We start from the raw sequence: 13,204 nt of genomic DNA, 5'->3' as shown, positions 1-13,204 counted from the left end.
CATGTACCTCTGGACTCGCTTGTAGTCTCAAACGCTCGTAAAAGAGCAAACTCATTATCTACAGGAGAGGCTCCTCCACCTGATAAAGAGTCAAAATTAATAGATGCATCAGGCAAGAGAGTAGCATCACAAGCGGCAAATAGCTGGCGTATAGCCAATACACAGGCACTACTTGCACGCTATGACAGGGCACATTATGATGAATTAGAAAAACTCATCACACATCTCCCCAAAGAACATCAGAAAAAGGCAGATCAATTAATACAGGAAGGTAAAATAATAACTAATACTTCCATTAAGTGCGCCCTAGACGCAGCAGACACTGCTGCAAGATCCATCAACACCAGTGTCATGTTAAGGAGACATGCATGGCTTAGAATCTCAGGATTCAAACAGGAAGTACAAACGTCCTTACTGAACCAACCATTTGATCAAAAGACACTTTTTGGTTCAAACACAGATGAGACCTTAGAAAAAATGAAAAAAGATACTGAAACGGCGAAGTCAATGGGAGCATTGCAACAGCCAACACAAAGAGGTTCCTTTCATAGATCCACCTATAGCGGGGGCTCAAAAAATACAGGAACACATCAGCAATCCACCTCTTTCACACCTACATCACCCAGAGGCAATTCAAGAGGAAATTACAGGGGTAACAACAACAAAGGTAGAGGCCGCGGAAATAATAACAACCGCAACGCCTCAACCCCAAAACAGTGACTTCATAGAACTCCCCCCAGACCACATAACACCGGTCGGGGGACGTCTATCACAGTTCCTACCTGTCTGGGAAAACATCACATCAGACAAGTGGGTGAGACAGATTATCCAACATGGTTATTGCCTGGAACTCACAGCTACCCCACCAAACATCCCCCCCCAAACAGCGTCCAATGAGTCAAGATCATCTGACATTGTTAAAAGAAGAAGTACTAGCACTTCTACAAAAGCATGCAACAGAGAAGGTCCCAAAGAATCAACAAGGGACAGGAGTATACTCTCTATACTTCCTAATCCCTAAAAAAGACGGGTCCCTAAGACCAATATTGGACCTCAGACCTCTCAATGCTTACATAAATTTGGAGCATTTCTACATGGTCACGCTCCAACAAGTACTCCCTTTACTGAAGAAAGGGGACTTTCTTTCTACACTGGATCTAAAAGACGCTTACTTTCATATCCCAATTCACAAAGCCCACAGAAAATACCTAAGGTTTGTAGTAGAAGGACAACACTATCAGTTCAAAGTCCTTCCGTTCGGTGTCACAACAGCACCAAGAGTTTTCACAAAATGCCTAGCTGTGGTGGCAGCACACCTAAGAAGACAACAAATACATGTCTTCCCCTACTTGGACGATTGGCTAATAAAGGCCAAGTCACAAGAAGAATGCCTTCACAACACACAGAAGACAATTCAATTGCTGCACCACCTAGGGTTTACGGTGAACTACAAAAAGTCACACCTGCAACCAAACCAGATTCAGCAATACCTGGGGGCTACGATAGACACAGAAAGGGCAATAGCATACCCCAACCCAATCAGGATACAGACAATGGTCGGGTTAATACAAAGATTTCAACCACAACACTCACTACCAGCACGAGTGTTTATGCAACTGTTAGGCATGATGTCCTCCTGCATACTGCTAATACCACATGCCAGGCTACAAATGCGTCCACTACAAGAGTGTCTATCGACACAGTGGAATCAGGCTCAAGGTCAGATTACAGATCTGGTGTTGGTAAACGACCGGACGTATCGCTCTCTGAAGTGGTGGAACACAGAAAACATTTCCAAGGGACGGTCGTTCCTAGAGCCAATTCCACAAGTGATAATAACAGCGGACGCATCGCTCTCCGGATGGGGAGCGCATATGGACAAATACACAGTGCAGGGGAAGTGGAGTGTGCAGCAAAAGAAACTGCACATCAACTACCTGGAACTATTAGCAGTATTTCTAGCACTAAAGGCTTTCCAAATGCAAATAACAAGCAAGGCAGTCCTGATCAGAACAGACAACATGACTGCAATGTATTATATTCAAAAACAGGGGGGGACACACTCTCTCCAACTATCCAAACTAGCACAGGACATTTGGAGATGGGCCATTCCTCAAAAGATCTATCTGTTAGCAGAACACCTACCAGGAGTTCAAAATCAGATAGCAGACATCCTAAGCAGACAGTCAGAACAAGTACACAAATGGGAGCTGCACGACCAAATACTGCAGCCATTCTTCCAGAGATGGGGGCAACCAGAGATAGATCTGTTTGCCAATCATCAGAACGCAAAATGCAAAAACTTCGCATCCAGGTACCCACACCAACGGTCCCAGGGCAATGCACTATCGATAAATTGGTCCAACAAATTTGCTTACGCTTTCCCTCCTCTCCCACTAATTCCGTTACTGGTTCGGAAACTGCAGCAACACTCAATGACAATGATACTAGTGGCACCCACAAGGGCAAGACAGCCGTGGTTCACCACGCTACTACAACTCTCACAGGTGCCACATCAAAAACTAAGATTATTACCCATGCATCTTACACAGAACCATGGAGAAATAATGCACCCAGATCCCAAACAACTGAACCTAGCGATCTGGCTCCTGAGGTCATAGAGTTTGGATATTTAGATTTACCACCAGAATGTATGGAAATCATTAAACAAGCAAGACGTCCTACCACCAGAGCATGCTACGCAGCAAAATGGGAGAGGTTTGCTATACACTGTAACAGTAAGCACATCAACCCTCTGGACGCATCCACTAAACAAATCATTTGCTATTTACTACACTTGCAGCAATGTAACTTAGCATATACCTCTATCAGAGTTCATCTCGCAGCCATAGCGGCGTACCTACAGAACAGGCAACATCTTTCCCTGTTTAAAGTACCAGCAATTAAAGCTTTCATGGAGGGACTCAAAAGAGTCATTCCACCAAGATGACCACCTTCCCCAGTCTGGAATCTCAACATAGTACTTACCAGACTCATGGGGCCACCCTTTGAACCTATGCATAGGTGTGAAATACAGTTCCTCACATGGAAGGTGGCCTTCCTCATAGCTATCACGTCACTTAGAAGAGTAAGTGAGTTGCAGGCTTTTACGATTCAAGAACCATTCATGCAGTTACACCAAAATAAAGTGGTTCTTAGAACAAACCCAAAATTCTTACCAAAGGTAATTTCAGCATTCCACATCAATCAGTCAGTGGAATTACCGGTTTTCTTTCCAAAACCGCAAACAGTAGCAGAAAGAGCCCTACATACATTGGATGTTAGAAGGGCAATATTGTACTATATAGAAAGAACACAAACTTTCAGAAAGACAAAACAGCTATTTGTTGCGTTTTCTCCGACACATAAAGGCAATCCCATCTCTAAAGCGGGCATTGCCAGATGGATTGTAAAATGCATTCAGATATGCTACTTAAAAGCAAAGAGGACACTAACTGTTCCTCCTAGAGCTCACTCTACACGTAAACTAGGAGCATCTATGGCATTTTTGGGAAACATTCCACTAGATGACATATGTAAAGCAGCTACCTGGGTTACACCGCACACATTCACAAAACACTATTGTGTAGATGTGCACACAACACAACAAGCTAGAGTGGGACAAGCGGTACTAAAAACTTTATTTCAGACAGTTGCAACAGACACGGGCGACCACCGCTAGGGAGAGAACTGCTGTATAGTCTATTCATAATGTACCATCTGCAGCCCATATGCCTTGAACGGAATATGCTACTTACCAGTATGCATCTGTTCTTGGCATAGAGGGCTGCAGAGTGGTACATGCCCTCCCAGCCTCCCCGGAAACCTGTGTCTGTTCCAACATTATCTTATTTAGATACACTTACATGGGCATTCTTATCTGTATTCTATCATACTACCCCATCTAACCCTACTATGGCAAAACAATCTAAGGATGGAGCCGATGCCCATGCGCACTACCAACCAAGGGAGGAGTCACCAAGATACAAAAGACTCTCCAAGAGAAAAACAAAGTGCAATCATCCGAGCCCAACACCAGATGGCGATCTATTCATAGTGTACCACTCTGCAGCCCTCTATGCCAAGAACAGATGCATACTGGTAAGTAGCATATTCCTTCTTATGACCTCAATGCAATGTTTGTTTAACATGCTACAAGCCAAACTACACCCTACATATGTGTTTCCTTGCTTGTTGTCATGGGGGCTTCTTTTTATCTTTTTAGGTTGCTTCTTTATTTTTGTTCACTGGGATTTGTATGAATTGGGGTTCAGGTGTGAGATTCTCTTTGATTGGAAGGTGCATTGTGCTTTTCTTTTTTGCTTTTTATTGTTCTTTTATGTAACTCATATATGGAATATTCCATTACTTTGCCTGTGTAGAGTGCTCTGTATGACTACAAGCAAGGTTCCCGCTAAGTCTTAGATTTTTGCACATTTTATAAATGTTAATGGCTCGAGTACAGCTAAATGTATTTCTCATCGACCATTATTTTCAAAATCAGCTTTTGTCTGTGATTACTTGTGTAGGCAGTGTTAAAGCAGCATCAAACGGAGGTTCTTCGACCAGCAAACGTATTGTTCTCTCTTGTCTGTTTCAGAATGAACAAAGCAGCCACGGTGGGATATGAAGTTGATGTTGGAAGCAAAACCACTCACCAGTTCATCTACCCTGAGAGTGCTCACAATCTCCAGGAGAATGCCACTATGATACTCATCCCTTTCAAAACACTAGACTTGGAGTGGATTATCAGTGCTCTCACTACAGGAAAGATCGACCAGTAAGTATGGCAGAACTCTGTCTTCTACAAAATATTAACAGTAACCACATAGATTTGCTTTTGATTTAATTTCACTTTTATAAAAATGTGGCTGTTACCCAAGAAGGGCGTCCTGGCGCTATGAATAAGCAGCATAATGGCGAGGAGTACTTCAGGTGAAATATCCATGTTTTCAGGATTTCTTAAGGTCTCGACTACCAGGCAGACTCAGGAAAAGCATTCTGAGTAAAATAGGTATTTTATCATCTGGGTCTCTCCCTATATACAGAAGAGGTCATGTTCAGGCCTCTTTTCTGTGACCTGATATCATCACTATGTTACCTCGCCTTGTAGGCCACTCACAGAGGACTGGTTGTATTGAAAGGCAATACAAAGAAATAGCCTGATATGTTCCGTATTTTTAGTAGGAGCATCTCTTATGGCCTCATTGCTAAGAGAAGGTGTAGAATGGAAATTGTTTCTTTGCTCAGGTGAAAAAAATCCTTCCACCAATCCTCGACTTACAACATCCTTCTAGTCTTCTCAATGTTTTTAAAAAGAAGCATAATTCACCTAGATCCAATCACAATTCTTGTACTCAATCAAATTACAGTTTCAATACACAATCAATCTATGGTTTGAGTTCTCAGACACATTATGGTTTTGGTACTCAATCACATTGCTGTTTCAGTCTCAGGCATGTTTTGGTATCACAGTTCTATCACATTCTGATGTCATTGCTCATTCATGTTACAGTTACAATACTCAAATCACATTACGATTTCACTGCTCTATCATCTGACATTTTCAATACTCAATCAAATTACCGTTCTGGAGCTCATTCCCATTAATTTTTCAATGCATTACGCCATATGTTGTAAATTCTGGCCTTGGCCATATGCCCGTCACTGGTTTTTATTAACCCTGGGTGAAGCACTACTCTACGCTCGCGTAGTTTGCGCAACTTTGCATTACGCGTGCTGCACGTAGCACTGTGCGAACACGCGTAGTGCAAAGTAGCGTAGTGCAGCGGTAACTTTTTGCTTGTTCGCATTCCTCAACGTCATGTTTGCGACTGCGAGCAAGCAAAATGACATCCCTGCGAGATTCTCAACGCGGGGAGGTCAGGTTTCTCATTGCGAGTGGTTGCGCATGCTCGCAACCGCTCTCGATGAGAAACTGCCAATTTGCGTTGAGAAATCTCCGGATTGAGTAAAAATCTACTCGAGCAACAGAAAACTACAGCTCGCACTGTGCAAGATGCCGTTTTCAATGATTGCACAGTGCTGGATGCTTTTCCGCACTGTGCAATCATTGAAAGCGCATCTTGCACAGTGCGAACATGCTACTACGCAGCTCGCGTAGTGCTACGTGAAGTTCGCGTAGTGCACTTCGCGTAGCGCTACTTCGTGAACTACGCCCACCCTTAGTTTTTATGTATGTGTATGCATAGGTAATTATACCTTAGGTCACAGTTTCCATGGAAATGCATTTGATGTTATATGGAGATATAGGTCCTCTGATGTTTAACCGTCTTCATTGCCTGCATGCCTGACTTGATCTAATTTCCAGCTACTAGCTCAATTCCCCTCTTCCACCTCCCTCAATGTTCCTTGTGACTTGTTTTTGTGTGTTTTTGTTCTCTTGTAACCAGTGTAACTAATGTAACTATTTATTTACTCCACATCTATGTAAAGCACTCTGATACCTCCAGGTTAGCACTATATAAAACTCTACAAATAAATACAATAAATATATATATAAATAGATATATGTATAGATAGATATATTCAATGAAGAACCATGGACATTAAGCTTGTAGTATATTATTACTGCAAACTGACCTCTACAATTCCTTGCCAAAGAGTACACAATTTGGATTGTGTGTATACGAAATATTTTATTTATCATCGCAAGCAATGTTGTGCTAATAATAAATATTATAAATGACGTACTACTTGGATGCAGCCTATGTCATTACCAGAGATGAGATTAATTAATGCATTCCAATCATCGGTTCATCTGGTGTCAGGGCGGTCAAAAACAATGAAAGGAGATGCTGCCCTGCGTAATTTTCCGCGGCCGAGATTAATACAAGCATTCCACTCATCACTTTTTAATTTACCTATGGTGACGCCCAATGAGCAATAAATAAAACCTGTGATGATTACGTGAGAGGTTCCACTGAGAAAGCCTGGTCTGTTTTCTTAATGAGTAACGCAGTCCGACATGAAAAGTAAAAAACAAAACAAAACAAAAAAAAAAGTGCATCCACATTGTACTCTTTAGGGCAAGTTTAATGCAGATCCAAAACCAAGGCCAATAAAATGAGGATCCCAAAACAGACATCTGCCATTTTAACTCTGATAGTATGCTTCACTCGATGGTATAGAAACAACAAATGAACAGAATTGCACTAAGCTTGGCATGTAAGTTAAACTTTACTCAAGGAAGTGTCTCTGTTTGGGGTGGTGTAAATCTGTTCAATGGTTTTCAATAATTGGCATTCAAAATATGGTTTGGTTTGGGCATGTTTAGCCCATTCTAAGAATTTTAGTGTTGATTCAGTAAAGGGGGCACAGTGAAAAGCGTGTTCAAAACAGTGTTCCTTTACTAATAACTGTGATATTCTGGAGCTTTTTTAAAGCACAAAAAAGTGGAGGCCGAATACCCCAAACCTGCAGATCCTTTAAGGGAACTGCTGGGATTGTGGTTCCTCTGAAGACACAAAGTTCACTACTGAGCTGGTGGTGATCTCTCAATGTAGAGAGTGGAGTGTGGCCTGGGTGGCAACGGAATGTCCTTCACCACCTTGATTGACCGCAAGCCACCCACCCAGTGTCAGCCCCTAAAGTGGCACACTTGCACACACTTGCTTCGGCCCATTTACCCATAAGCACACACACATACTCGTACCCACCCAGACACATTAACGCTCAGTCTCACCCACTGAATCTCAAGTTCACACACATACACCCACCATTCACAAGCACATACACGTGCACACATCCATTCACAACATGCGTATACAGATACACATACATTCATACATATACTTATGCATAGAACATTCAAGAAGCACTTACCAGTTTGCAGCGGTGACATCAGTTGGCGGGAGGAAGAAGCAGAAAGGTATTGGTGGTTTCTGAAGGCTCCAGGATAAGAAGACCAACGTAAGATCGCACTGACTCATCTCATTGGCTGACCATGCCTAACTCGTTACATAGTGGGATGGGTTCAATGAGAATTGCTGACCCCACATCACTCTGAAGAGGAGTCATTGAAGCACCCAGGTCTGATTCTATTGGTCAATCACTCCCTCTTGTCATGAGGAGGAGAACCTCAGAGGGCGTTGCTGGGCTGATAAGGGCAAGGGCATGCTCTCTGGGCTGTGAAACCTTCAGCATGGCAAAGCTTGGTTCAGGCAATAGCGCATTTAAAGTATCTGGCTGCCTGACCCGATTTCATTATCTGGCTGACCCTTGCTCCTCCTGGCAGACACTCATCATACTTGCAAAAAGGAGGGGGGCAGACCCAGCAGCCCTTAAAGTTGGGCCATGCCTCCACCCACCAAAGTCAAAATCAGACTGTTTGTTTTAAAACACATGCAGCATAATTGAGACAGACAGCAACTATCATAAACCACTATAAATGTGCTAACATAGACCAAGACACTGACTATCTCACTATCACACAAAGCGCAATCACAGCATGAAACACCAAAGATAATATACTATAACATTGCAGTAACAAACAAAACATTCAGTAAGATACTTCAACACACCTTCCAGGACTTCGAAACATTCCCATGTAATATAAACATTCCATCAGTATCGTATGGCCACATGCCCACTGATAGTTACAAACACAAAGAAAAATGTAAACACTGTATTACTACGACAAGTATGAACTGATATACCATAGAATGCGCTATCACTAATTAACATACAATAACATTGATTTCACCACACAACCACAGAAATAGTTACCATGCCACCTCGTCTGGAAGTAATCACATGTAGAGCAACATATGCCTACATAACCTGAATACACAACTTAAACTATTCTTACAGAACACGATAATAACATAAAATATCATAGATGAATGATCTTTTAGTTGCAAAATACAGGGAAGGAATGTGTTTGGCACCAAATAACAGAAAGAAAGGGAAGTCCCATTAGATACTGCAGAGGCTGGAGCCCTTCATGAATCAGAAAAAAATAACATATTTAATAGACCTGCAAAAAAAACGTTTTTCACATGCCTCTCAGAAAGGGGTAGAAGGCTTAAAGAGTATCACTTCTTTATACATTTCTAGAATCTCATTTGGTTTGAATGCTAATATATCTATTCAAAGGTAAGTTCCATAACTGTTCATTCAAAATGCATATCTCTTAGATGGCGCTCCAATAAAATTAAATTAAAACAACAATACCACCCAGGGTGGTGTTTTGTAGGATCTGGTCATAAATAGTACTAATAGTACAAACACATCTTGGAAGCAAATTTTGCAAAGCATTATTTTCAGATGTCCCTAGCTATAATATAGGATAAGATTTTAAGGACTCTTCGCAGACGGTCCACCAGAGATTCATAAATGTATGTTTTCTTTCTTTTCACACACGGATTGCAAACTGACTAAGCAATACGTGTTAGGCATCATATTCCTTTAACTATATGTGTGTTGATATCCCCACAGATGGCTTACAATGTATTTTTCTACATTTTTAATGCATTCATGGTATTTTATGGGAACATAACACACCTTTGCAGATCCTTTCACTCTTCTTTTTCATCTCTGAGAATTCCTAATTAAATTTGAGGATGACTCAGACTAATATCCTGAGACTTGACATGTCCATTTCTATGCTTTTTGTGACACATGATCTATTAACTTTCCCAACAATATTTAATGCTTTTCCAATATCTAATTTAAACATGTGTAAATTTGGTATGGTAGCCATTTAAAGGAGAGCACTTATCTTTAGGCAAGATGTAAGCTCAATATTTAAATATCTAACTCTCTCAAATTGAAAATCCCTTAGTTTCAAGAAATCTGCACCACACTGGCCCGTTGATAGTTTGACAACAAAATGTAGGTATTGTGTACAATGATGGTGAAATTCACATTGCTTATACATATATCTTTATTCTGATGGTCTTAGACATCCTGGGTCAAACTCAAATGTGCATCCAGGGTGGTATTTCATGATTCGCTGACATTACCCAACCCTGCAGTTGTTTGCCTGCAAGGTTTCATCATATAAAATCAGGCAGAATTTGCGTATGGAAAATGTGTACCATTCTGGGTGATGGCACCTCAGAAAAGATGAAAAAGAAACACTTCATTATCACATTAGCCCTCACAATGTACAGAACTAGGAATAATATGGTAATTTTTCACCCAGTAAATACTGCACCACACATTCTCTGTATTTACAAGAGGGTCACATTTCTTCCTGGAATAATGGGATTCCTCATTTATTTGGAAGGGACTTTAGGGGTTTTTCAACCGAATTGTTTGTTGAATGCAGTAAGAGTGTCTGCATTCTGTCTTTCAATACTGTCGGGTATGTTCAACATATGACTCAGGATAGTAGTGGAGAAAAAAATGTTGAATATCAAACAGTCTTTCACAATGTGTTCTTAGGTTGGAATGAAGAAAATCAATGTTAAGTCACTGGAACGTTGCCTATGTGTGAATGATTGGAAAGAAGCTTATTGTTTCTCTAAGTTTGTCATCACACATGGTTACAAAATCTATCTATCTGTCTGTCTATCTGTCTGTCTGTCTGCTGGAGCATGGAATTCCACCATCACATGCTCATTACCATTAGCCCTGCTTACAGATCGATGGATCTTAGATGTCGGTTGAGATGTAAGGAGGTTAGGTCAATATACATTCTTAGCGATTATCATTACTTTTAGTTCAGTCAGTAAAGAGAAACAAGTGTGAGTTAAAGGGTTGTAGGTTCAAATCTGTTCATTGTTCATTCTTTTATTTAGGTATTATTTTCCAGGTTTTATCATTAAAGGTTAACATAATCAGTCAATCAATATTTAGTAATAAGGAAAGTTGATTTAGCAAATCAAAACTAGCATCAGTACAATGAAATGTAACAAGCGCATTTCATAAAGAAACTGCCTTACCTAAACTAAGTCAAGATAAATGCCAGAAGGATTAAAGGTGTCAGTTCAGGTTCCCATGAAGAGTTCTAATGAGAGAATCAAACATAAGCATAAAGCTTTTTGCACAATAAGCTGGAAAGTATTCTTAGCTCAAATAACAGCAGGTCAAGAGATAAACTAAGCAATGTCCAAGAAAATCAGTACACAGTCTTCTCTCAGAGAGTCTGTAAAAAAGGGAGCATCCACCAACTGATGCAAATCCGGATCTCTTTCAGAATCAGAAATAATCTGCCTCACCTCATCTAAGATCACCCATTAATATAAAACACATTTTCTATGTTGAAAAAAAAAATCTTTCTTCTTCATGTTGACCAATCATATTTCGGCACTCTCCTGGGAAGAGGTTTACTCCTCATGTTCTCAACAGAATACAATCATCTTTAAACCATGTGTCCTTGAATGTTGTGGCACTTCCTCTGTTGTTTTTGAAAAAGGCTTCTCAGGAATCATCCTCCCTGTCGTCTACATCTTTTGCAGTGAGAACCTCACTGTTACTCGCCTATTGCAATAAATGCGTATCCAATAAATAGTAGCTTCTGAAATTGCAATGCCTGCAGCAAAGAGAAAAACAACGAGTACAACAGCTATTTAAAGTGGAAAACAAGCATTTGAATATTAATGGTCTTCATGTTAAATCATGACGTCTTTTGTCATGGCAAGTAATCTGTGTTCCATTACTAGGTTACAGGCCTATAGCTTTTAAGTATGGTTGCCTACCACAGTTTTTGTATTTAACACACTTCATGTTTAGACATAAATTCTGCACATTGCATTTTTAATAATTTTTTATATAATAATATTTGAGTTAGCATGTCCTATCTATCTATCTATCTATCTATCTATCTATCTATCTATCTATCTATCTATCTATCTATCTATCTATCTATCTATCGAACCTGTGTGTGTTTCTATTTCAGTTTAGCTAAGTCTTGCGCAACACAAAAGTTAAATTAAGTAAACTTGTCATGTTTTTCTTTCTCACACCTTTCCTTAATTGCTCAGCCATGATGTGTACATCCATCTACAAATATTGTGAAATCAAGTCACTGAAGTGAGAAAACGCCCTTTAAAAATGTTGAATCAACCTCTCAGGAGATTAAACAGCTCATGGGAAGGAGCAGGGGGTAGCAAACATTTGCAACAGCTTCCCTAAGTGTTTTTTAACATTCATACCAGGGTCAAAGGAAGTCATAGACGACCAGCTCATTGAGAGTGAATACTGAATATGTGTTTATCAAGTAACGGACGACATTTCATGATGTAGAACATCTATTCTGCTGTGGGAAAAATACACGTTTTAGACTCAAGTTTATAATAATGCATGTAACCAAACAACAGTTCAGCACTTTTGAACATTTAATACTGAAATTCATAAAATGCAGATCTGTTCTGGAATTGGGAGGTATACATTATATGACCCCCTTTCATAAGAAGAAATGACCAATTATTATCTAGTTTGATTGATCTTCAGATGCAGTCCTAGGCCCAGAAACCAATACATGCAAAGGCCCACCTTGTATCAGTGACAGGGATGTGAGACTCCAGAGCATTCTGAGAATCTGCCCCTTTGCGAGCGGATTTAACCTTGATGCTTCTATGCCATAGACAGTAAGAAGGCTTCTTGGTGCCAAAGTGAAGACGACAAAAGAAAGACAGAAATGCTTTTAACAAGAGACAAACTCAGCCACGTTTTACCCAAAGTTTGACTCAATAGCAGGAAGCTTGAGCCCTCTAACTTTCAGCTTTACTCAAAATTAAAAGGCGTCTCTTTATTAGAGGAAGTGCCTCTTTCTTCGTAGGCCGTGATTGCCTTCTTAAAGTGCAGGCCTAATGGAAACACCTGTATGCGCAGTGGTTGCAATTACTAGTGGTGCTATAAAGTTGCCACCTTTCAGTCTAGCTTGCTGAAACTTAACAAGGTAAAATATGGGGCTGGCAAATACTGGAGCTTGCAGATTTTGGTGCGGAAAGCCCCATTATTTAGTAATCAGTGCTATATGGTGCACCCGGTGGATTATTCAACCCAGAGCATTCGATTCTACGTGATGCAATAACTAACTACCGTAGCCTAAAAGTTATATTCATCACAGGCATCCCACAAAGAGTTGAACTCCATGCCAGCTCAGACTGGAAATCTGTTGGAATGGATGTTGGTTGGTCAGGCAGTGGGCAGCAGTGCAGGAAGGCAGGTGTTACTTAATCACTGAATAGCCACACTGAGAAAAGAGAAGGGCATTGCAATCTTCCCCTCCCAA

At 40.6% G+C, this 13,204-nt stretch overlaps 1 protein-coding gene across 2 annotated transcripts in view; it reads left to right on the top strand.

The window, feature by feature from the left end:
• The window catches only part of LOC147724708 (CMP-N-acetylneuraminate-beta-galactosamide-alpha-2,3-sialyltransferase 1-like), a 237,309-nt gene that overhangs the window by 170,928 nt on the left and 53,177 nt on the right, over positions 1-13,204 (top strand). For both annotated transcript variants that reach the window (XM_086966251.1, XM_086966252.1), the window contains exon 4: positions 4,601-4,780. In XM_086966251.1, the coding sequence (XP_086822377.1) occupies positions 4,601-4,780 (180 nt within the window). The remainder of the gene's footprint in view (positions 1-4,600; positions 4,781-13,204) is intronic.

Source organism: Lissotriton vulgaris, chromosome 4_1 (assembly GCF_964263255.1).
Source record: "Lissotriton vulgaris chromosome 4_1, aLisVul1.2, whole genome shotgun sequence".
Lineage (NCBI taxonomy): Eukaryota > Metazoa > Chordata > Amphibia > Caudata > Salamandridae > Lissotriton > Lissotriton vulgaris.
This window is presented reverse-complemented; position numbering and strand designations above follow the sequence as displayed.